The following is a 26,243-nucleotide window of genomic DNA, read 5'->3' as shown; positions in this document are numbered from 1 at the left end:
TAAACTACAAACTAATTCAATATTCTTCGAAATTCTTAATTCTAATAGGATAAAAGGATAAAAAGTTACAAGTGAAGTCAAAAGTAACGTGTTAAATAATACACCAAAGCGTTATAAATTTTTAAGATACGATAAAATATTTTAATTAATAAACGTATAAAAAAAAATCACATTATTTAATATTTTAATAATGATTAAAAATGATTATAATCATCAATTAATATCGAAAGTAATTATAGATAAACTATAAGGAATATTATCAAAATGTCTACTAAAAAATGTGTTTACAATATATAGGAAGTAAATAAATAATTACTATATTAGTATTTACAACAAAGTTCCATTTATATGGCTATTTCTAATGACAACTATTATTAAAGATAATTTACTTTACATAAATAAACTAAAGAAAATAAAAATCAATTTTGCAATATCAATAATTATTATTATCTTAATATTAGATTATATTAATTATTATTGGACAAATATATTATTTTGAAAAGATTAAGGAAATTATTTCAAAAAGTGTACAAATCTATATATTAACTCTAGAATGTATTTTACGTATTTATGCATTCATGAGTAAATTAATATTTTTAGAATAAAAAATTATTATTTTATATTTTATATTTTTTCATCAAATAATATAAGATTCCTTTTATAACATAGTATATATAAAATTTTTTAAATTTTGAAAATAATATCATATTGAACCTTAGATAATAAACAAATTTATTCATTGTTTGCGAATAAAATATAATTCGATATTTTGTCCAATAAATATTCAATATATTTTGCTTCAATGCATAATGTTAAATTTATTTGTTCGATCGACGGCGAACTTTACGGATTCTACGATTGATCAATATTTTTTTGTAATAACTCGTTTAAAATTTTTACAAAGAAAAAAAGTTGTTTGAAATTATCTCAGAAATCTTCGATTAACCTATGTTTTTAGGACGCTCTGTATAATATTATCATTCCATAATAATAAATTTTATTTGTTTATCAAATGCATCAATAGGAAAATCGTATTGTACGATAGGAAAAACGAGGAATACGCGCAGACAATTTTTATTTCGTCTCCCAGTTTTTCTTATTTCCTCTTACATTGGATGTCAATTTTCTCGTAAAACGCCCACTAGGTAGGCTTCGATCGGAAGTCGAATCGAAGTAAAAAGGTCGAATGAAAACTTAGCTAACTCAATATTGGAGCTCGGATTCACCTTTCTTTTTCCTCGACGTAATAGGATTTCTTGTGCGGTGATTCGAGAATTATTCTCTTACCACGATGCTCCCCTTTTTTTTATTATTATCATTATCATAGATGTTATCATCGCCGTTTTTAAAATTGCTTCAATGAATTTTGGAAAAGGCAGAATGTAACAAAATAATATTAACAAAATTTAAAATTATGAAATTTAATTTTTTGAATTTTCCCCTTTTTAAATTACTTACGTTTCACTATAAAAAGATATGATCGCGTAACGAAAATTAGACTTTGCCCGTAAATTTAATTATTTAAAAATCATGGAATTATGTAACAGTTTGATTATAAATTAAAATTGTACGTGAAAAAACTGTTATTACTGTTTTTTGCAAATCCATTTAAAACTGAGTTAAATGTACTATTCAAAAGTTTAGAAACAGTAAAAAAACTTCAAATAATTGATTTATTACAACCAAAATTTCTTATTGAAACAAAAATGACGACGAGATATTAAATACAATAATTATAAATTAAAATCAAATTTTTGTTTGATGAAAAAAATTCTTTTTGAATCTATTCTTTTGAATCTAACTTTATCATATAATTTTTATTCATATATTTCGATATTATTTCGTTATATGCTTTCAAACATTAGAAAAAATGCAAAAAAAAACAGTTCGAATTTATTATTTCACAATTATCATATTTATTTTGTCATTATTCGAAAATTACTTGAAAGATGTAACAAAATCAAGAAAAATGGCGAATATTTCAAAAAATAAAAATGATTGTTTTTTAAATAAATAATAATTTTATCTTTAAAAAAATACAGAATTAATTTCTAATAGTAGAATAATTTTATATAAATGACGAGTAAGATACTTCATTCTGATTACTCTATCGCTAATCTTAATTTTACTGATATTTCTTTCTAATAAAAAGACTCTCTGAAAATTTTAAGCTATAAGAATAAATTAAAAAAAGATTTTCTAAATTGAAAGAAAATTTTTTGTACAATTAATAAAGTGAGATTTGATAAAATTTAATTAGTTCAGTTTTAATTATTATTTTTAAGATAATTAAGGAAATAAAATAATTCTGTTGTAAGACAGATATTTTGTAAAATTAATTTAAATTAATTTTAATATTTTGAATTAATTTTTAAACCACATTTTAATAAATATTAAATATCATTATGTATAATAAAATTTGATAAGAAAAACTTGCATTAAAAAATAATCATTACAACTTTTGTTTAAGAAATTAAAATTATTCGCAATGTACAAGATTTTTTATATAAAATTTTTAAGTAAAATTTAAAAGTCTGAACTATATTTGATAATAATTTTTATTAATTAGTATATTTTATTAAGTTTTTTATCAACTGTTAAATACACATACATATAATTAGCATTTCATTTCTTCAATTATAATCCTTAACACATAAAATTCTTATATACATTGTTTTACTTTCCCTTCTATTTTGTCAAATATATATATATTTTTTCAATCATTTATCATACATAACTGATATAAATCTTATCATAAATAATCGCTATCACACATATATAAACACTTTTAATAAAAAAAATAGTAAAATATCAATCGACAAATTATTAATCTACATGAAATATACGATTAATTATTCATTTTCAATTTGTAATTCAAATCCAGTTCCAGATCCTTTAAATAAATTTCATTAAAAGCGAAGGAAAAAAGAAAAATTGCGAAACGTGCGAGTAATCCTAATTTATTATTATCCTACGTTTTCTGATCGGTTATTATTCATCGAGAATTAATTCGAAGAATCGTATTCCACTCGAAATCAACCATTCGCCTTCCTCGACGAATTCAAAACGCCATTGAAATTGCAATCAACTTCCCTACTTACATTCCCGCGTGTTTTAGTTTGTTCCTCGTTAGGGGAAATTCTGGTGTCAGTGAGGACAGGGAAAGTGTGTGTGATATCCATCGCTAAACAGGGGTTGGAGAGATAAGAAAAAGATAGGGATATGGAGAGCCATAGGGAGAGGGGAGGGTTAGGCACGGGGGTTTCCCTCTTACTTTTCCTCATCTTCTTACCCCTCGGCGTCGCGCAACGAGGAGGAGGAAGAACCTCGGCAAGGTTCGAGACGTTTCAGATCTATCTAGGGTGGAGAAAATTCAATTTAAAATGGCGGCTCAGATATAATGGCAGCCTCCGGTACAGCGCCACCCGCCCCCACCCTTCGCCACCCCAACTCATCTCAACTTTGCCACCGCCGCCGTTCCCTACCTATTTCTCTTTCATCCACACAGCACCCTGTGTCCGCGTGTCGCCATCTTTCGAAATACAAAATGCCGTAGCTGGCGCGGGAGCTTTTAAAGAGAATTCCGTGGCATGGGATATTATCGATAAAAGAGAAACAGGGAGATCTTTTAATATTATTCGATAGATTGTGGATCTTTGTGCAACGAATTTTTACGATCGAAAAGAATTGAAATAGATGTTCATTTTCGCCCTTTTGAATATATCTAATAATTTAATTTTTGTTTTTGTGGTTTTTATTATTGAAATTCTAATCTAATTCTTATAAAATTTGTAAAAATTTAAGATTAAATATTTTTTGTTTCTGCCTCTAAAATCGATCTTTTAAAGATTTTTTCCACAAATATATTAATATTTATGCAAATTTTTTTCTAGTAGAATATGGTTTTGAAGAGATGAAATGATTCTTTCAACCCATTTTTAAATACAATTCTATAATAGTGGGAAATAGAGCAAAATTTGAATTACAAAAATTACAAAAATTCAAACTTTTTAATATTCTACTGTACTAATATAAAAATATGAAATTCTGTTCACAATACGAAAATTTTTCAATTTGAAAAATTTTTTCAAAAATGAATAATTGCAATGTATCGTTTCAATTAGTACAAGTATACAATTAATGTACTTATAATACGATTAATTCGTTTTATCGAAATCGTGTTGAAGAAAATATCAAAAACATGTTGTGCCACTTATTCCTAATTTTGTAGATAAATTATCAATACACTCAAACCAATGCTGGCGAATCTCTGATACCACAGATGTCATATTTCTTTCACAATTACGAATGTGCAATAATAATTCGTCGATAAGCGCGAAATGAAGAATTAAAATTGACACGAATTAAAGGAATATCAAGAAAAACGACGTAATACGAAAATATATTATTACATACAATGAGTGTTTAAGTTTATCAAGTTATATCGAAATAGTTATCTAAATTTTCTCATCGTATTTTAGAATCGTAACAAATTTTTATCATCAAAGCAGGATTTTTAGATTACGTAAATTTTCCAATAAATCATCACCGCGCACGTAAATCTCGTTTCCTTAACGAACGATTCATTCCTTTTCTCTTATTGAACCGTTAATACCGCGAATAACGAGAATTTCTCAACGGAAAAACATTTCGATAGAAAAAGGCAAGGGGTTCGACTGGGTTTCAAAAGTTAATGACTGAAAACGACATTGAAGACCGGCGCTGGACTACTTGTGCCATTTGAGGGTTGGAAACGAACGAACGCGTTCGAAAGTCTCGGCCGCATTGGTGAAGCCATTTCCTGGCCGGACACTTTGTGCATGGATTATAACCAACGAGTAAAAGCAAAGCAAACCGCGTTTTACTTGGCATCGCAGTTTAACAGGGTTAAGTCACCGCGGTTCCTGGGCTTTTAACTCGAACAACACCGTCCTGCATTATATATCAAAAGAGCGAAACGCACTGGCTGTTTTAATATGTACCGCTCAGGATTCGGGGTCCACCCGAGTGATTCTGCAACGGTTGGATCCTAACTGTTGCCTGTACCCCTTCATCCCGTCCATTCTTTAACGTTGTCAAAAACCGCACCACCTCGAATCTATTGCATGTTTATATTTCACTTTCCAGACGATGCATATGGATGGGTCTCATTTTTTCCCTAAACGTTGCTTCGAAGAAAATTCTTAATGTAGATGTCGTTATTTTAAATTTTTTTCGAATTTAATTCGAGTAACAATTTAATAAAAATAATAATTTTAAATAAAGATATTCGTCGTTTGATAAATTTTAATCGAGGCTATGCTTGTATTAAATTAAATAGGAGTATTTATTATTTGATGAGTAATGTATTTCAATCGAATTTGAAGTAAAGTAAAAAATAACGAATTAAAGAATTAATTGTTTGTGGATAATGTTTATTTTTTAAATTGAAAATTTCTGAAATAATTTTATTATTGAATAAATGTAGCGATTATTGTAATAAACGGATGATATTAGAAATAATAACAATATAAACGTTTGTTGTTATTAAAAGAACTATTTTCGCCAAAAAGAAATAAAAAATAATTTATTTTTCATGAAATATTAAATAAATTTGTCTTTCTTGACGTTTATTTTGTCTCACGAGAAAAGTTAATCGATAACTAATTTAACAAAAATAATTGTTAAAAATTATAATATTTTATTATTTAAAATAATTAAAATGAATTTATTTAAAATTTAATATTGACTAAAAAAATACCTTTAAAATTCGTTATATATAGTAACAAAAATAAATAATAAATTGCATATTTAATATTTTTTAAAATATATCATCAAGATCCAGTTTTTTTTTCTATTAATTTGCTTCAATTATTTTGAAAAAAAAATAAGATAAAATAAAATTACGTAATTTATTAATATTTCTTACTTAATACTTTTAACATATAAATATTTTTGTTAATATAACATTTTTTTCTTTAAATTCTTAACAATTAATTCTATTGTTAGATAGCAAAATCTGAGATATTGCGCTTTTCTATACAAAAATTTTTTAATTTATTCAGTTATAATTAAAATACAATGTTTTTTTTTAAACTTCATTATTTTTATAAATTAATCTTATCAATAAATACATAAGAATATATAGTAAGAATAATCCTGAATAAAAATTTTTAAAAATTCTAAATTTACAAATGTACAATGCATTTTTCCTGTATTACACAAATAAACAGAAATAAAATTTTCGATAATATACCAATTATTTTACAATTAATTGAAAATATTTTCTATTTATATGCCATTGTAGATACAAAAAAACGCACATCTCAATTTTGAATTTTCAGTTTTCAATTTCAAGAAATGATACATCAAGTTTTGCTGATCTGACTACAGAAATAATTATCTATAATCTTTCTTTGCTAAAATGTTAAGAGGAATAAAAACAAATAATAAAGTAGAAATTTTTTTTCAAAGACGTTAAACGAACAAACAATGCTTATAATCTTTCATCGATATGGATAATTTTTGTATTTACCACTTTACTGTGAATATCAGAGAAAGTTTATTCGAAACGCCTCCATTTCCATTGATCGACTCTCCAACCCTCGAAAGACTCGAGGGTATCTTGGATCGACATTTGCGCGCGTAATTTCATTTTGTCACCCTACATGCGTCTTTTATTCAATTATTGCATGACTCATGGCCAAAAAGATAGGTGCGCGTAGAATACATCTATACATAAAGTTTTAGAGAAAACAGCATGTAAAAACTTGATGAAAATTTTATGAAAAATAACATAAAATGTATTCAAACGAAATATAATTTATATCCTTTCTAAGTTACTTTGAAACATTCTCGAAAGAGATAAAAAATTTAAAGAAATAAAAAATTACCAACCCATTCATTTTCACGAGTATCTATTGTGAAAAATTTGATCGATTAATTGTCGATAATTTTCCCTTAATGTGTATAATCATTAATATTGCACTTGTGATTTACAATTAATAGAAACATAAATTGTATTCATTCAATACAGATATATATTTTTTTTGTGCATGATGAAAAGAATAAACAATGAACTTTGCAAAGATATTCAAGCAAAAGTGAACATCAATGATAGAATCAATCTAATACAAGATTATTATTACAATAAACAGTCATATCATTTCATCAAATTTCATCATTATTTAATTTATTTTGCAAAAAGACTAGATAATAAATTCAATAATATTATGATAATATTTCGGCATATTATAGCTATACATTGTTTCCCAAATGTTAATCTTTTGCAAACAAATGTCACAGTTACAACGATATCAATGTTATATATATAAATTGAATAAAATTTTAATGTTATACAATCGTTTTCTATGATCTTAAAATGTTTTTTTTTTATTCCAAATATTTATATTTACTTCTTTAATTACATATAATCTCATCTGTACCTATCAAAAAATCAGAGAGAATCGAAAGAATATCCATTCTCAAAAGGTTAATAATACATTAGAAGAAGATAAACGAAACAACTTCTCATATTTCCTATTTCTTGAGCTAGAAAAAGTACGATACTCACCTGAATTCTAGCTTCGTTCAATTTGGTGGACCTTGCCAATTCCTCCCTGCAGTATATGTCTGGATAATGAGATTTTGCGAATGCCGATTCCAATTCTGCCAGCTGCTCCTGCGAAACAATTGGGAGGGCCGTAGTGAAGCCGATCTGAACTATCCGGCAGGAAATTTGGCCGCTATAGCGAAAGAACTCGTATCGAGGTAATCGAAAAAGTGTGCAACGAGTTTATCCGTAAATAATCCCTCTATCTATATAGTATCTATCTATGTACACTAGAACCGTAACAATAATTGAACGTGGTTGGAGGAAATGTATCACATTTAAGCCAAGATTTCTTTTTTTTCTTTTTCTAACTCGAATTATATGAATTCGTGCGAAATTATTATTACGAGTTGTATATCGAATATAAGAATTTCTTGGCAGATTTTTATCGATGGATGGCATAGGCAACTAACTCTAGATTATTTATGATTATGATCACGCTATTTAAATAGTTTTAGAAACAGTTTCTGTACCAAAAATTATAGGTGTTGTTATATTTGTATTTCGAGAAATATACTTCTATAAAAGTATAATCTTCTTCGTTTTGATCTTTAAAAATTCGAAATACAAAATGTTAATATATTCGTGGAATATATTTGAAGAATCGATCAAAATAAGTATGAAATTTGGTGCACAGAAATGTAGGTTGAGGTTAAACTTCTAAGCAATTTAAGTTTGCGCTAGATAAAAAGAGGCAGAGAATACAATGCGATAGTTATGTGACGAAGACAGAACAATTTCGCTTCGTCTCACACGAATTTTAATTGTAAAGAATATATATAATATTGTTCAAGAAAATTTTTGGTTCAAATTTATCATTTCGGGATATTTTTGGATTTGATTGAATTCGAAAATCATGATTATTTTTTATGGAAATGAATGATTTTTGAAATGCTTCAATATAGACAGAAAAAAAATTAAAGTAATCTATAATTAAATTAATAATGATTAAATTCATAATGTTGAAATTTATTAAATATTAGAAACAAATAACGAATTATTGAAATTACGTTTATGCATAACAAAAATATAAAAGGATAGATTTATATATATAAAATGGAATTACTTTCTTGAAATTGGATAAAACGATTTGAATTTTTTTGAAAAATTAGTCAAAATTTTGTAATTTGTAATTGAATCACGAAGAAAATAAAAGAAAAATAATGATAATCCCAGTTTTTCTCCTGTTTTTGCATCGATTTCAAATTTTCATTACAGATAAAAAAAGTTGTAAAAAAGAAATCTTTGTTTTCTTTGTGATTTCGATTAGTTGCAACTTTTTCAAATTTTTTTATTCGTCATTTTTATTCGAAAAAATTCAAATCGTTTTCCCGTTTTAAAAATGTTATTCTGTGATAAATAGATTTGTATTTTCTTTTGCTACTATTTTTTATAATTTATTTCAAGAATTGTTCATTTCCGTGAAAAATAATCATAATTTTTAGATGAAAACTTTAGAATCAGAAAATTTTCAATTTTACTCTACGATACTCTGCAATACTCTACAGCTTCAAAATTTAACGAATATTTTTATATATCAACTTTTATGCTTATTTTCGCTTCTAAAATCAATCCATTCAAAGCTCTCGCAAGTATATTAACATTCTGTATATTATAATGAATAAAAAATATACATGTAAATTATTTGCTGAATATTTAAATGCATTATCTTTTTCCTGAATTCTAATTCAGAATAATTCCAAGTTTATGAATACGCGTCAAATTATTATCAACCATTATTTTTGAAATAATTATATTATATACGGATTATATTCTATAGTGTAGATGTATTTTTGAAAAATCAATGGGCACAAAACAAACACGAAAGTTGGTATAAAAATTAAAATTGTGTTGTAAAGTTTCAATTTTATCGGAAAATGTTAAAAAATTTTAGGGAAATTGTAATTCAAAGATTACAAAATTATTTTTAATGTTTTTAAAAACAAACCTGCGTAAATGTAGTCCTGTGCCGTCGTCGAGCAGGTGTTGGACAACTGGCGGTGGTTGGCGTATGACCTATGTGAGGACTCGAAGCACAGGGGTCAGGTTTTAGTTTCTTAAACGCTCCTTCCGCGCCTGGAATTAAAAAGAAATCAGATTCAATTAGTTTTTATCGTTCTAAGCATTATAGATCTATATTCATAGAGCAAAGCAATTAAAACGGATTCCTCTTTTTACATTTTTTCCTAGCTTATTTAAATGGATATCGTTAATGGAACAAATATTTCAGAATATTGGCATGAAATTAACAATGAAATTATAATCATTATGATTCATTGTTTATTCATTATTAATGATTTTTATGAAATTGTTTCATTGGTTTCTCTTCATGATATGTTTGATTGCTTAATTTTAGATATAGTAGATATAGAAGTAAATTTATAGAATCTTTTAATTGTTTTTTTAAAGACAATAAAGACAACGATGTTTTTAAAATAATTCTCTGTTCTTAAACTCTTATTCATCAAATAGAAAATTAATTGAAATTTGCAATATTTTCCATTGAACAATTTTATTTATTTAATTTATTCAATTTATTTATTAATTTCTAGGATAAAAATAATAAGAAAATTGGAATAAAAAATTATATTTGCGATTTTTACGTAATAAAATAATTTTATTATGTAATTGAAGTTTATTTTAATTGTTCTCATGAAAAATATTTACATATATTATGCAAATCGTAAAATGTAAAAAACAAAATGTACAAATATTTCTTCATAATGTCTTTTCTAAATAATGCAAATCACATTAATTAACATTTTGATTTTTTAATAAACGATTTAAATTAATAAAAGGGATAATTTAATTTCCTATTATATATAACTAAAAAATTAAAAATAATAAGAAATAATTTAAAAAATTCCAATTATAATCTGCAAATATTAAACATTGATAAAAAAAAAAGTGAAGTAAATTTCTTATTCAGATATAGATATTAAATTTGCAATAATATAAATAATATAAATAAATTTATTGAACTTCGATTAAAACAATATAATAAATAAACAATAATTTTTAAAAATATTGTGATTTTTCGTAATGAGAAACATCATAGCGTTTCAACTGTACTATAATTAAACTATTATGCATTAAACTATATTAAATTATTATTATATTCATAAAAAAAATCAGATTTTGACATTAAAAAATAATAATTCAAAAATTATTAAATTTATAACAAAAATTTTCATGTAATAGTTGTACATTTTATTTAAGAGTATTAAAATCGTTTCATTTTAAAAAAATAAGAAATATTTAATTCATTTAAAACATAACTAATAAAAATAATATATACGATTTCAAAACAAAAATTAAAATCTGAAAAAATTGAAACGGGAAGATTTTTAAAATAAGATTTGTGATAAGATTATTGAGATGTTCTCCTCCAAAATAAAACAATTTTCATTTGTATCACAAATATTTTTTTCAAAAATAAAGAGTTTAAGAGAAAATTCCATGAATTGGATGTTCGAATAAGACATCCTGTATATCAATAAAATATTATGCAATTTTTAATTTTATTTTTATACATTCTGCATTTATTTTGTATTTAATTACGACTAAAGTAATATATAATATAATAATAATATAATCAGTAATATAAATCAATAATATTATTATTATATTATATGTATATTATTCAAGTAATATTTGGTCTTACAATTAGTTTCAAAAATAAAATACAATAAATTTCAAAATCACTAAAAATAAAATATTTTTAAAATTTTTTTTCATTGCCAATTGTACACTTAATGCAATTAAATTATTATTAATTCAAAACATTTTTTGTTACATAAATTCATCCAAACAATTGAAAAAACAAAAATAGCAAATATATACAATCAATCTCAAAAATATTTGTATAAAAGAAAATTCATCTTATTGAAAAATTCTGTTTTCCACTTTATATGTATGAGTATATAAAATGAACGAATTGAACATATGAAACAAATTGTTTATCATTTACAGAAAATGTCGTCGAGGGATTAAAATCAGCCTCTCTTCAATTTTAAAAGAAACAATTTCATCTATTCTTCACACAGACTAATAGACGATTACAAACTAAACTAAACTATTTTACAATTTAAAAATTTATTTTACCTCCATCGCAAAGGACAATATTTAAAGAAAAAAAAACTTTGATATCCGTTAAAAAGAAATTGCTACATTTATTTATACTCTGCTCGCAAAAGTTTCGTTAAAAAAATATTAAATTTTTATATTCAATCCACGACATTAATACAACACACGATTATAATATAATATTCATGTAAAATATATATTTCACGGGATGTAATAAGTCCACCACTCATCATCGATTCATTGGAAAATGGAACGAAAAATCATATCGTCCGATGGTAAGAAAGACCGCCCATTCATCAGATCGTTTGTTATGAGTCGCATGGTATCCCGATATAGAAGTGCACGTTCGTCTTGGTTGTTTCACGGTATCGGCTTTATGAACGAACATACGAACGTACGGTGGGTAACGGCGGCGAGCGAAGTCCCTCGCACTATGCTAACTTGGTTAGGGCGTTAATGACCTAATCATGTTACATGCTGATTCAATGTTCAAGGATGAATGCTGTCCACTTTACATACCTTGCCCCGTTACCCGGTGAACAGTGAAACTCGGTCAAGTTCATCGTGAAGACGGGGGGGTATCTTCCCCCGTTATGATCTTCTGTTTCTTAGCAAAACCGCTAACGTGCCCCTCGTTTATTTTATACGCTTGTTAGATCGAAGGATAGAGGCGATATATTTATAGGGTACAATTATTATAGAGTTTGAAAATATCTGGAAAAATACTTCTCGTATATATGAATGAGATTGGATAGAAATATGAGATATCGAGATATTGATGTATATATCATAATGGAGAGTATTGATAGATTTTGAATATTAAGACGATTAAAATGCTCTTCGTTATAATAATTGTTGTCGATAATTATTTTTGTTTTATTTATAATGCAGATTGTAACAGAAAGTTTCTGTATATACAAATATTATGTTACAAATGTTATGATGATTAAAAGATTTTCTCATAGTAATAGTTGTTATCTTTTATTTTATTTGATGGAATTTTTTGTTTCTAATACAAAGTTTCTATACAAGATATGAAATTTATTTGAATTTATATTTTAAATAAACAGAAAAGGTAGAAATTAATATTATGATAATAGTAATTTTAATTATATTTTTGATTATGAAAGAACTGAAGTGACAAATTTGTAAAAATATGAAAATACTTGATTGATAGAATATGAATAAAATTATATCAAAAAGAATTATAAATATAGTGTTTATTATGATAATAATAGGCTCATCATTGTATTGTACGGGAACACAATTTATATATGGCTTATTATTAAATAAAATAAATTATTTGTTTAATTGTGATCTATGTTTTTACTTCGATAAAATCTTACTATTATATATATATTTTAACATAATTATTTCATAACTTATTTTCCTCAAAAGTAATAATGTCATATTAATATAGAATTTATTATAATGTGTCTTTTTTTAATGAAAAAGTCAGAAATTTTATAAGATCGACAATATTTATGTACATTTATGCAACATCTTATATATGGAATTACTCAAATCTTTAATTTTTTTATTTATTACTATTTTGAGCTTTTTCACATCAAAAAATAAAATAAAAATCTCATATTTCTACATAACACAGTATATTTTATAATATATCATAATGTTTTTTCTTGCAAAAATTATTTGGTGTAAGAAAATATATTACATTAATAGTTTTTTTTGGTAGATATGTAAAAATTATATGAAATTAACTTTAACTTAATTTTTTAAATGGAATTATGTCATTTTTAACATAATTTTAAAAAAATATTATAATTATTTATATCGAAAAGTTTTATTAATTTAAGAGATATTATAATTTAAAATTAATAAAACATTATGTGAAGGAAAAACGAATACACTATTATATCTTTCAAATTATAATGTAATATATATATTTATTTTTCAATAAAAATTTACGTTAAAATTGAATTTTATTTTTTCCTGTGTATTCTTCTAAATATAATTTTTCTAAAATGATTTTTAATGAGATTGTTATCTGGCTTGAAATGTGCTACGTTCGAAATAATTAAGGACGATTTTAATGAGGTGAACGAGTTAATAAATGACACGGTCTATAGGATTACTAATAATGCAGATCTCTCTATAGCCTTCACAGCTGTTTCCTTTGCCATCTGCCCTCGAATTCCAGTTAGTGAAAAGCTATTTCTGTGCTTCCAACTCTATCTACCGATTTTTCCTCTAATTACGAATTTGTCTGTTAAACTATTCTACGAGTACTTGATAGAAATGCCATGATATTTGTATGATATTATACCTAAGAATTTCTTGTCTGTAATATTGTCTGTAATATTGTATTGAAATGAAAATATTATAATATTAAATGTGCAAACAAGTTTTTCCCCCTTTTTTTTATTCAAGATTTCAAATATACAAATTCAAGATTTTATTGTATAAATCAAGTACAAGATTGTCTCATCCTCATTCTCTATAATCTCTTTTTCCATCTGATGGGTAAATTATAAATTCTATCTCTGGAGAATATTGCTTGTTAGTTAATATATAATAATATAATATATATATTTTTATACAATATAAATTAATAATTTGTTATATCTTCTAAATTAAAATAAAAAAAGTAAATGCAATATTTACATTAATATTTGATTGTTTTTATCACTAATTTTTACAATGTCTTTAAGTTATAATATTATTTAAGAACATATTTTATTACAATGATATTAAATTTTTATCAATTTTAATATGAAAATTACATTTATTATTGGAGGTTTACAATTTTACATTATTTTCAAGTCGAGTAAAAATTTAGAGATAGAATCTGATATAATTTATATTGCTTGTTCTACTTTATTTATTATTTCTTATTATTTAAAGCAAATTATATGTATATATTGTTTCAAATTAATTAATAAAATAAAAATATCATAAAAATTTACATAATCAAATAATGTAAAATTCAAATTAATTTTAATTTAATTTTGATTGTTCCAAGAAAATTATTTTTCTTCAAATTTTTCCTTTTTATTAATTCATAATATTAATATCTGAAAAATATATTTATACTTTTAAAAATAAATTAATTTCTCGTCAAAATATCAATTCGTACTTTTCTATAAAAAAGAAAAATGATTCAAATTTTCCTTAAATAAATAAATTTATTATTATACGTGTAATGATAATCTTTCGATGTAAATCGAAAGATTCATTTACAAAATTGTCAAATTTCAATCATGAGATTTATCATTTTACGATTAAATAATTAAATAATTTAATTAACAAGATAAAATATCTATAGTTTTCTTTTACAATGTATACACGCTAGGATTTATCAAACAAAAATTGAAGATACTGCGCTATTTTTATGTCAAAAAAACCATTAAAAATTTTTTTTATACGAACGTATAAAAATCGCATTTATTATTAACCCCTCGCCATATAATCGATAAACTCCAATGTAAAATTTTTCATTTTCTTTCAAATTTTTATATCTATTGCAAAAAAACATTCTAAAAACATTTGGCTTGCAGCTACAATTTGTACAGTAAATCAGAAACTGTACAAATAAATACATCGGGAATATTATCCGATTTTTATAAAATATTCGAAACGATAAAGAACCAGATAATCGTGAAGCGAAAAGCCACATTTCCGACTTTAGATTAGAAGAAATTAAATCACGATAATTATTATTGTCATCGCCATTATTATATTCCCATTTTCCGTTCGTACAATTCAAAAATCATTTCGTACGGGTGATCGTTCATCAAATTCCCCCTCCCTTCGTGTATTCTCATTTTCTATTCTTATTACCATCATCGTTGCTCGCAACGAAGAAAATATTTAAACTGAATACACGAAATAGAAAATAAACTTTATGAACCGCACGGAAATCCAAGTAGTTCTCGTAATTTCCTTCGAAAGTATGGTAATATTAAATCTTCTTTTTTAAAAACATTGGGATGGGGGGGCATCGTTTGTAGCAAGAGAAATTTCGCGGGCTCGCGTATTAAAAGGGGCTAGGGAATCGCGTGGAAGACCATCGCTTGAGTACTTTTAATGCCGTGGAGAACGCGGAAGGTTAACGACATTAATTTTTCCCTCCTCGTTCCTCTCTCTCCCTTCTCTCATCATATCTTTCTTCTTTTTCCCCTTCCACCCCCACCTCCTCCCCCTCCCTCCCTCCTCTCGCCCACGTTGCAGAGTTTTCCATTTGCATTAGAATACTATGGCGGTTTCATCTCGTTTCTGAAAAAGTCTGACCTTGAAGGGAGAAACAAAACGCGGGAACCGTTCTCCGGTTAAATTGGACCCATCGCGTGAAATTCATTACCGAATAATAAGATCTGCAGAAATATAATAAAATTTCACCTGTTGAACTTCGTATTTTCTTTTTCTTTCTCTCTCTCTCTCTCTCTCTCTCTCTGTTTCTTCCTCTTTCTTCTTCTTCTTTTTCAACATTACTTCTGGCTAGGAGGGGGAGGGCGGAGGAAAAAGGTCTTGGATTTTATTTCGAAACGGAATGGATTAATGAAAAAAATTTTGAAAGTTTCGAAAGTTTATTTTACGAATTAACGAAAAAGCACGGAACCGTTTTAACTTTTAACGAGAGATTAAATTAAATATTCATTCGAAGCGAATTTGACATTTAGCAATATTAACGACTTCAATTTTTCTCTTTTTTCTTTCCTTTTTTTTTTTTTTTGGAACGTTTTTTGACATTGAAAAATTTGATTGTATCGAAATGATGCATTAAATGAATTATTTTTATATGTAAGATGTTCATATAAATGATAAACAAAAATTAAGTTTACTATCAGATAGATAAATTTATCAAGTGTTTCGATTAAATAGATCATATATTTGTTAAAATTTTTCAATTTTTTTAATAACAATTCAATAACAATTAAATTTATAAAGTAGTATCATAAAATAATATTTTGTATGTACAGTTATAGTTATTTATATCTGTATGAAGATTAGTAAGAATAATAAAATTTCTTTTAGATACTTTTGAAAAAATGTAAACTTTAAATCCACCCAGTATATGTGATCTATTTATTTCGATGACATAAATTGATAATAAAAGATATCAATGACATATTAATAAATCGTAATATTGCTGATGTTATAATTTGAAAAATTTTTTATTTTTTTATTTATTTATTATATATCATTGTTATATATGTTTTAATAAAAATACGTTCGCTTAACAACATATTATCGAGTTCTAGCAATCCAAATGTTTTGATACAATGATTGCATGCCATTTGTATGCTGTTTGCACATTTATTGTTAATAAGATAACTACGAAAAATTGAATTAATAAAATTGTTAGAATTAATTTATAAAATCAACGCATAAATACTATTTAATAACATTTAATAACTAAAATTAATCTTTATTATTTTTCTAAACTTTATACGATGTTTTATATTTAAAATTATTTATTTCAGAATTAGTTATTTAAACTATGTATTATTTGTTTACTAGATATAATTATGGAATAAATTTATTATTGTTGACTAGATAAAATTTAATATTATTGTTTACTGCGATAAACTATGATAATTTCTTTCTAAATAGCTTTCACAAGAGCTTCTCAAACAACAAGATTTAAGAGCATTATTTTTATGAAATTATATTATTGCGTTTTTATCTATAAGTACGTAATTACTGATAATTACGATAATTTTCACATAAAATAAATTTTATTATGCTACAATACTTCCTATATATTTTATTAAGAATTAAAAAAAAAGAATAATTTGTAAATTCTTTTTTTTACAAATCTCAAATTATATCTTGTACAGAATAAAGAAGGATACTTTTGAGTATAAGATATATGATATATGATATATAATAATTTATATGTTAATTATAAATATTTTTATAAAATGTAATCTCATGTCATCTCATTATTGTTACACCACTGCTGCGCTGTTAAATGAAAGACAAAATATGTCAATATTACTCGATCTCCATATGTTTAAACTATAACATCTTACATTTTGAAAACTATTACTTTTTTTTTTCACAGAATTTCACTGTTACTTTTCAAACTTGTTAACAGAAACTAACAGCTGGACCATATTCTGGCAGTAGTCACTGTCAATTTATAGGAAGAAGGATAGACATAGCGCTATTTCGCTTCAATGACAAGACTCGACACACGTCTATAACCAATGATTCGAACGAACCCCCATTAACACGCCCTCGGTGCTAAGCTCTCTTAAATCCTGCAAGCACATAATAATAGCCTATAGAACAGGTACCACCATATGGTATAGCCCTTCACCCCATTGTCAACACCATGATCGTATTGTCGACGTACATGTGTACTCGAGGCTCAACAACCGGAAAATTCATCTATATCGAGATGACACGTTGCCCATTTCCGCCTCGAATCCCGTCTTTAACAGTACAGTACAGATTTTTTTCGTTCGTGATTAATATTAACTTGTTGCAATAATGTGGCCCAATTATTAATATGATTATTTATAGCTTTTCGTCGAAAACAATATTTATTTAAACTTTGACTCGACAAATTCGGTATATCGATGCTTGGAAATGATATAATTGAAAAAAAAAATTTCGAATTTGCTTTTGTATGTTTCTATTTTTATGATATATATAAAAATAGAATAAAAAATTAGAATGATTGATCAATATATGTTGTAATTCTATAATAGTTAATAATAAAAATTATAAATAAAAAAGAATTGAAATAAATTTTAAAAAGCCTTCTATGAAAATTCACATTTTTTTAAAATTAATGTCACAATTCATGTTATGTATCAATATATAAAATTTTTGATGTCATTAATTTTTGATGTAATTTCAAAAAATTTTCTGTTAATATTATTCAGTTGGCCAATAATATTTATTATTTTTATTTATGTTAAGCTATGATATTAATAACATTTATATTTATGAATTCTTGTATTTTAATGAATTTTTATTTTTTTAAATGCATATAAAAATTTAAAGTTCACGTTTGAACGCATTTTACAAAAAAAAAATAATGTCAAGATTTGTGAAGTTTATTATTCATTATTGAGAAAATGGAAGACAAATAAATTATAAATATTATGTTATTATTATCGTAGCGATGAAAATATTATCAATTATATGTTTGTAGTATAAAAAAATCAGATATAGTAAACTTGAAGGCTTGATAAATAATTTGTGCTAAATAACTAAGAATTATTGTAGAGATAGATACATAAAAATCTAAATAAAATATTAAAAATATTAAAAATAGATATTAAATTAGAATTGAAATTTAAAAAAGAAAAATTTCTTGATGAATTCAATATTATAAACGTGAAAATCGACAATAATTGAAATTTTTTTTATACAAAACAAATTAATTTTAAAAAAATGACAAATGATTATTTTGTAAGTATTAATCCTTTAAACTCAAAGATTTTTTCAAAATATATTTGTTTTTGAAATTAATATCAAAATAAGAGAAATAAATTCCATTATGTGGAAATCCAAATATTATTATTTCATAAATTAAAATTTCGATATATCTATGATAAGTTTTTATAAAGCTTTTCTATAAAAATGGGATTACTGGAATTTCTGATAATTGCAAAATTTGCAAAAAATATATATCTGGTAATATTACAAAAATAAGATTTATCGTTATTTATCAGTAGTTTTTATAAATATCTTTATAATAATTTTATAATAATCTTTATAAATAATATATATACTATTTATATATGTGTTTATTATATATATATTATTTATACTATATATATTTATTTATATATGTGTTTTTGAAATATTAAATATTGTTAGTTTTTTATGCCAGAAAATAGTTTATAAAAATAACAATATAATATTTATATATAAAATATCAGTAATACAAAATATAACAAAAAATATACAAAATGTCTAATTTGAAATTATCTTGATTTTTACCATCATTATTTACTGCAATAAATGTGTATAAGCTTTGTATTTTCGATGCGATATACAGAATTAAAAAAATGATCGAGAAAATTTTATTCTTTTTATGTATTAATATATCACTGCTTTACAGATAACCAAAAAAAAAAAAATGATAGGGAATCATAAAATCTGATTCATATGAAATTAATAGTTTCGCATTAAATTAGAATTTCGTTTGATATATGTATAGTTAGTACATAAAATCTTCGTACACTAGAATTCAATATAAAAGAACTTATCTAACGCATATCTAAATTGTGGAAATTCTAATTTTGATAAAGTTTATTTGTAGGTATGTAGAGCAATAAGATTATGGTTATATGATCTTTTTTATCGACGGAAAATTTTATTGAATTAAAACTAACCTTCAAAATTTTCAAGTTTTTTAATATTTTGAACACAATTTTGACTAGGAATATATTTTACAACAGAGTGATAGAGTTTAATTGAAAATCTCTACATTTTGTAAGTTTAAAAATTTCGTTCTTTCTCGCATCATTATAAAATTGTATTTAAAGAAATGAAAAAGACAATTTAAGTATTGATTCGTTCGAAATAATATTCCACTAAAAAAAAAGTTGCTCCAAATAATATAACCCATTATATTATCTACATAATTACGAAACTTTTATTCGAATCGTCAATTTAATACAAATTAATTAAACATACATAAAGATTTTTGTGACTGAATGTATATGAGTGGAACATGTTAAAATATAATATTAAGTTGTGCAATAAATTCGTTCGTTTCTTTGTAAGAATATTAAATATTGATATGTAACTTTATATAGAATTTACAATTAATAATCTATATCTTATGATTTTATTTTTAACCACATAAAATTGACCTTTTTTCGTATTAAATAAATCAGATAAATAATATATGTTTATTTCCCAGATACAATAATTAAATATAAAAATCAAATGGAACAAGATAATTGCAGCAAAACGAATGAAATTACTTTTTTCAGGATATCTTTCAGTTGCTTTCAATCAATTAGTTAAATATTTTAAGTATGTGTATTGTTTTAATGTATGTAGTGTTTTAAGTATTTTAAATATAGATATGATAAAACATTTCTTTGAAATTCGACAAACAATATAACAATATAACAAAATTTTTTCAATTGTTGAACATGTTTATTATACTAACCCAATAAAATATTTTGAATCTTTATCGATATCTTATCATTTTCACGGCGTTTCAGAACTGCTTAACATTCGATAACTTTTCATAGTTACGTCAACAATCGATGTAAAAAGCCATTAATCATATATAGTAATTAATGAAAGTATTTTCATATAAATAATTATATAATATCTTTTTATAGATGTTTTATTTTTTAAATTTATTTTAATTCATTATATCATTATTATATTAATTTAAACTAAATGGATGATTTTTTCAATTAAAAAAGATTATACAACTTTTTAGTCATTCTGGATTTCAATAAATGTAAGTACATCAATTTATATGACTTATCACAAAAAAGATATCTTAGATTTACCTCTAAAATAACTTACACGCATGTTCGATGAGATTAAACTGAAATATCGCTGTATCTAACATTGACTTAACAATCGAATGATAGATGGCAATGTTATTTTTGACTCATACTAAATTCCTATAATTAAAGAAAATATTAAATATTGCTTGAGTCGATGCATTGCAATATTTTCCAATATTGAACCGTCTCCAAATTACGTCAAAAAACACAAAATAAAGCAGGCTTGTAGCAAAGCCCTCTATACACGCTATGATGCATATATCGAAAGATGGATTTAAGTCAATATCTTACATAATGTTAAATATCGCAATACTATTTCCAATATTACGCGAACTATTGACTCGTACCCATCACTTAAATCAATATCTTCATTGCAGCGTGTTTCAGCACCCTTAGACCGCTTCAGAAATATATCAAATAACATAAAATGATGCAATCTAAATTTTTCATATACGTTAAAACACATATGCATATATCGATTCAATTTTAGTCAATTTTCAGCATTGTGTGAACTATTGATTCGAACCCATCACTTAAGCCAATAGCATTGCAACGTGTTTCAGCATCCATAGATTGTTTTACGATTGTATCAAATAACACAAGACGAGCAAGCCATCTATCTAAAAGCCGGTACACATCTTGAGACACGTTATGACGCATCGACCCAAGCAATGGGTCTAAGTCAATAATTCACACTGTATCACTACCAGCGTTGGGTGAGCTATTGACTCGAGCCCATCGTTCATATCGATGCGTCGCAACACGTTTCAGCATCTGTAGGCCGCTTTAGAATTATGTCAAATAACATAAAATGATACGAGCCGTTGAAACACGTATTATTATTATTATCGCTAAAATATCGCTACATCACTTTGAATAGTGAATCAACTCAAACCCATCGCTCAAATTAATATCTCTATTAGTAACATATTTTACTCATTTGAATGTACCTTTTTAAGATCGAATAAAATGACACGAATCTAAATATCCAAAGATCCTTGTACACATCGATTCGATGGGTTTAAGTTCACGCACAACTCTGAAGCATAACTATACGTTCTATTTAGCCAGCTAAAGACTCGATTGCAACTATATCTGAACAGAGTGATACGAAAATATGAATCGGTACGAAACTTATCACGAGAGGGAAGGATTACTTACCAACGGTGGAGGTAGCCCCAACACTGCTCCTTCCCGGCGTCGCGGCCGGTGTCGGCGGGCTAGCCTCGAGGCCTTGGTGCACCCCGTAAAGACTGAAATCTTGCTCGTTCGAACTCGTGCTGCTGCACTTTCTCTTCTCTTGGTTCAAGTGGAATGTCTCGTTCTCGACGAGGCCGACACCGAGCAAGCCGAGGTTCGGCCTTAACTCGTCCATCAGTTTGTTCTGGCCGCAGTTGGCGGCAGCCGCCGCGGAAAAGTTCAACTGCCTGCTGAAAATCGCCGGGAATATGTTGAACTGCTGATGATCGAGGCTGAGGGCGGTCGTCGGCAACGATGAACCGCCGCCACCACCGCCGCCGACGGAGGTGCCCCCGACGGAACCGACGCCGCCTGCACCGGGACCCCCGGTACCTCCAGACAAGTCGTTAGCCAGGGTGATGCCGGGTTGACCTTGTTGAGGTCTCTCGAACCGGATGATCCTCGCGTTCTGTCACCACCTACCAGGACATCATCCGATGTTCCTCTTCGGAGGAGGAACTGATCTTTCTTTTTTTGATTTATCCTTTTATCCTCGTTTCTGTTCGAGTTTCGATCTATATCCGAGGATTTCTGTGCTTTCAGCAGCGATCGATGGAAAGAGAAGCGATCTTCGAAATTTCAATTGGATCGGTTTCCAGTGATTTTTGATCAGATTTCAAATCCTTCCCGATTTTATCAGATCTCCATCAGAATTTTTTTGGTTTCTTTTAAGAAACAGAGAAAGAAATATTTTTCTGATTTTTCTAAATCTTGTGTATCAGATTTTGGATGTTTCCCTTCTTTATTTATTTTTTTTTTTTATTTTGTGAAAATGTAACTGTTTTCTTCGAATTAAATCAGCGAATCATATGTTCGATTCGATTCTATATATTCGAATTTATTCGAGGATACGTTGATTTCCTGGCGACTTCAACGAACGATTGGCAAATTTCGATCAATTGGATCTTGAATGTTATTCCTCGTAGATATAAAATGTAACTTTGAATTTTACAAACAATTTTATTATTTGTTTACACACATTCAGAATGTTCACTTCTTTAACACAATATCGACGACACTGTTTCAATTAACTTTGTTGTTCGAATCCTTTTCTTTCTTTCTTTTTTCTTTCTTTCTTTCCCCCTCTACGTTACTCTCGATTAAATCCTTGCTAATTATCGGCAGTTATTTCGCGGCCAACATTCACAGCCTCTTCTCATCCTCCCAAAAAAGTTGCAAAAATAATCGTAATCCTTGATTATCTTGGTGAATCGTCTAGAAATGCACTGCGATATAATTCGTCACGTTTTCGAACTCGTTCAATTAAGTCTTACTACTCGTCCCAATACTTGCGACAAATCGACGAGATCACTGTCCCCTTTTCCGGTTGGTAACTCGTAACGATCGCAGAGATGTCGCGACAGAGCTCTCAGATGGATGGATACGACAACTTATATTCTACTTTTCTCCTCGTGTACGACTTTCGACGATTTCCAAAATTTGATCCAAATTTGGGCGTAGACGATGATTCACCAGACAAATGTTCGACAAATCCCAACAATGTTCCCCGAACAGAATCCAGAACAACGAAGCGGCCGATCGAAGAGGGGGCGAAGAGGGAAGAAAACGAAAAAAGAAAGAAAAGACAGAAAGAGAGAGAGAGAAAGAAAACCGTTTCCTCCTCGACGACAACGAGAAGGAAGAAATGCACGTGGACGATGGTTCGTCGTCGGGAACAGGAAGAAGAGGGTAGAGAGAAACGCGTCTCGGTTAATCGCGAGCGGACGTTACCTCGCTACCGTGGCCTCGATTCGAAATTCAAATCTTATTATCCCGTGGATGCAATTAGGCGCGGGTTAGAGCTGGGGTGGAGGGGGTGGGGGAGGAGGAGGGGCGGGTGGTGTAAGTATATGACGCAGAGACACGGTACGTCCTTGAAAATTGAAATATCGAAATAATTGGCGAGAAATGGCGCGTGCCCCGATCGAGAAGCGCGCGGGGGGGTAGGAAAGATTGGTGGGTAGGATTGGCCGGAGGACGCGCGGATAATGCGGACCGGGCAACGCGGCGAGGCGAGCGAGACGAAGAAGACGACAAAGGGACTAGAGAGAAGACGGTGGCGAAGACGAGAAGGACGGGAAGGACGAGAGGACGAGGACGGAAGCCGGTCGAGGATGACTCGCGCGCCCTTCCTTCGGTAAACGTCGCCGGTGCTACGTAACGCGTTACGTGGAGGAAAAAGCCGAAACGATGGTAGAGTAGTCGGCCGTGTTAGAGGGGCGACCGCTCGCCGTGAGTTCTTGTGGGATTCTGTCCACGAAATGCAGTTATCCCGGTGACTCCGCGGGGGGAAACGCAGAGAACGTTTAGAAGGGGCTGCTGCCGCCCGTGGTAGGGGGGTTGTTGCCTGTAACCAGCGCTCCCTTCCGACCCCTTGCTTCGCTCGGGCGGCGAGGAGCACGAGGTTCCCCTCGCCTCGCCCTATTGGACGGAGGGATGGATGCGTTGCCCCGGACGACCGCCAATCGCCAACCGTCCCCTGCCACCCCCGCCTACCCCCACCCCTGCCCCAACATGGCGGACCCACCAATAAAAATTCCTCCGGAAAATAGCCTGCGAGCGATTTTCTTTTCCACCTTGCCATCTAGCTTTTCCAACCACTCACACAAACGTCCCGTCTCTGCCCCGATATGTTCCTCACCACCACCGGGCACCACCTCCATTTCCACCTCGGCCTCGCGTCCCTATCGTCATCCTTGCTCTCTCCCCGCCTCGTATATACTACTCGTCCACGTCCTCGTCCACGTCTTCTTCCTCGACACCCTCTTGTCGTTACACACGCACGCACACATTCTCCCTCTCTCTGTGCTTCTTTTCCTTCTTCGCTCCTCCATCCTTTCCTTTTTATTATCCCCGCGGCAGATAGCTTTTTTAATCCTTCCCCGTTTTCGGTATTTGATTGTAACGTACACCCCATACCTGACCTAACTGTTATGTATATATGTATTATGTGTATGTGTACGTGCGCCAGTCGAGAAACTGTTCGTTTCACGGCCGCGTGCATCGTTTGCCTACGAGTTGCTTTCGCCGCGAGCTTGTAACGAATAGAATACGCTCTTTTTTTCAGCGAATTTCTACTTGTCTTTGTGGAAAACTCGTCCCGCACGGCTTTTCGATGATTTGTAATTCCATGAACGAGTCTTTCTCTTTCTCTCTTGGAATCTATGAATCTTCTGCCTTTTGTCCTCTTTTTCTTTGTCCCCCACCACCCGATTCTTTGCTTCTTTGTCCACTTCGGAATAAGTTTTTCATCCTTTATTTCTCCGTTAACTCGTTGCGCCGTTTTAATCCGATGTTTTAATATCGTGTTTCATTAAATATCAAATTAGGTGGTGATGGTGGTGATGGTGTTTCAGATTTTTCATTTCGATTCAATATATCGAAATATTTTCCCCTCTTTATGAATATTACCTTTCTTTCTTGAATATTAAGCATTTTCTATTTTTCTTTTTCCTTTTATTTGAAATCAATCTTAATTCAAACAGATATAATAGCTGGATCAAGTTCCTGCACAGACGAAAGACTTAAAATAATTAAAAAACTGGTTTTACAAGATTTGGTAAAATTTGTGGATTTGTCGATTGTTCTTCGAAACCAATCATTAATTTATGAATTTTGACTGAACGTATGTTGAAGGAAAAGTAAATCTTTTTTATTATAAAAGTATTTTACGTTGAATTTTAATCATCGTGTTGTATACTTTGTTTTATCATAATTTCAAAATTGTTGAGATAATAATTTTAATAAATTAGTTTAGGTAATAAGAAAAAGAAAGAATAATTACTTACTTTTTTAATAACTTCTTAACTATTGATAAATGCAAATGGGTATAGCTAATAATTAATTTTCATATCACGAAAGTTTTA

The 26,243-nt window shown here is 28.1% G+C and overlaps 1 protein-coding gene across 1 annotated transcript in view; it reads right to left on the bottom strand.

Annotated features, from left to right (window-relative positions):
* The window catches only part of LOC107996943 (homeobox protein unc-42), a 40,490-nt gene extending 15,478 nt beyond the window's left edge, over positions 1 to 25,012 (bottom strand). Inside the window, exons 1-3 of the mRNA XM_062083481.1 lie at positions 22,300 to 25,012; positions 9,540 to 9,667; positions 7,553 to 7,660 (exon numbers count right to left, since the gene is read on the bottom strand). Coding sequence (XP_061939465.1) covers positions 7,553 to 7,660; positions 9,540 to 9,667; positions 22,300 to 22,513 — 450 coding nt within the window. The 5' untranslated portion in view covers positions 22,514 to 25,012. The remainder of the gene's footprint in view (positions 1 to 7,552; positions 7,661 to 9,539; positions 9,668 to 22,299) is intronic.
* Between the last annotated feature and the right edge of the window lie 1,231 nt (positions 25,013 to 26,243).

Source organism: Apis cerana, linkage group LG13 (assembly GCF_029169275.1).
Source record: "Apis cerana isolate GH-2021 linkage group LG13, AcerK_1.0, whole genome shotgun sequence".
Lineage (NCBI taxonomy): Eukaryota > Metazoa > Arthropoda > Insecta > Hymenoptera > Apidae > Apis > Apis cerana.
The sequence above is the reverse complement of the archived record's forward strand: the minus strand, read 5'-3'. Positions and strand labels throughout refer to the sequence as shown.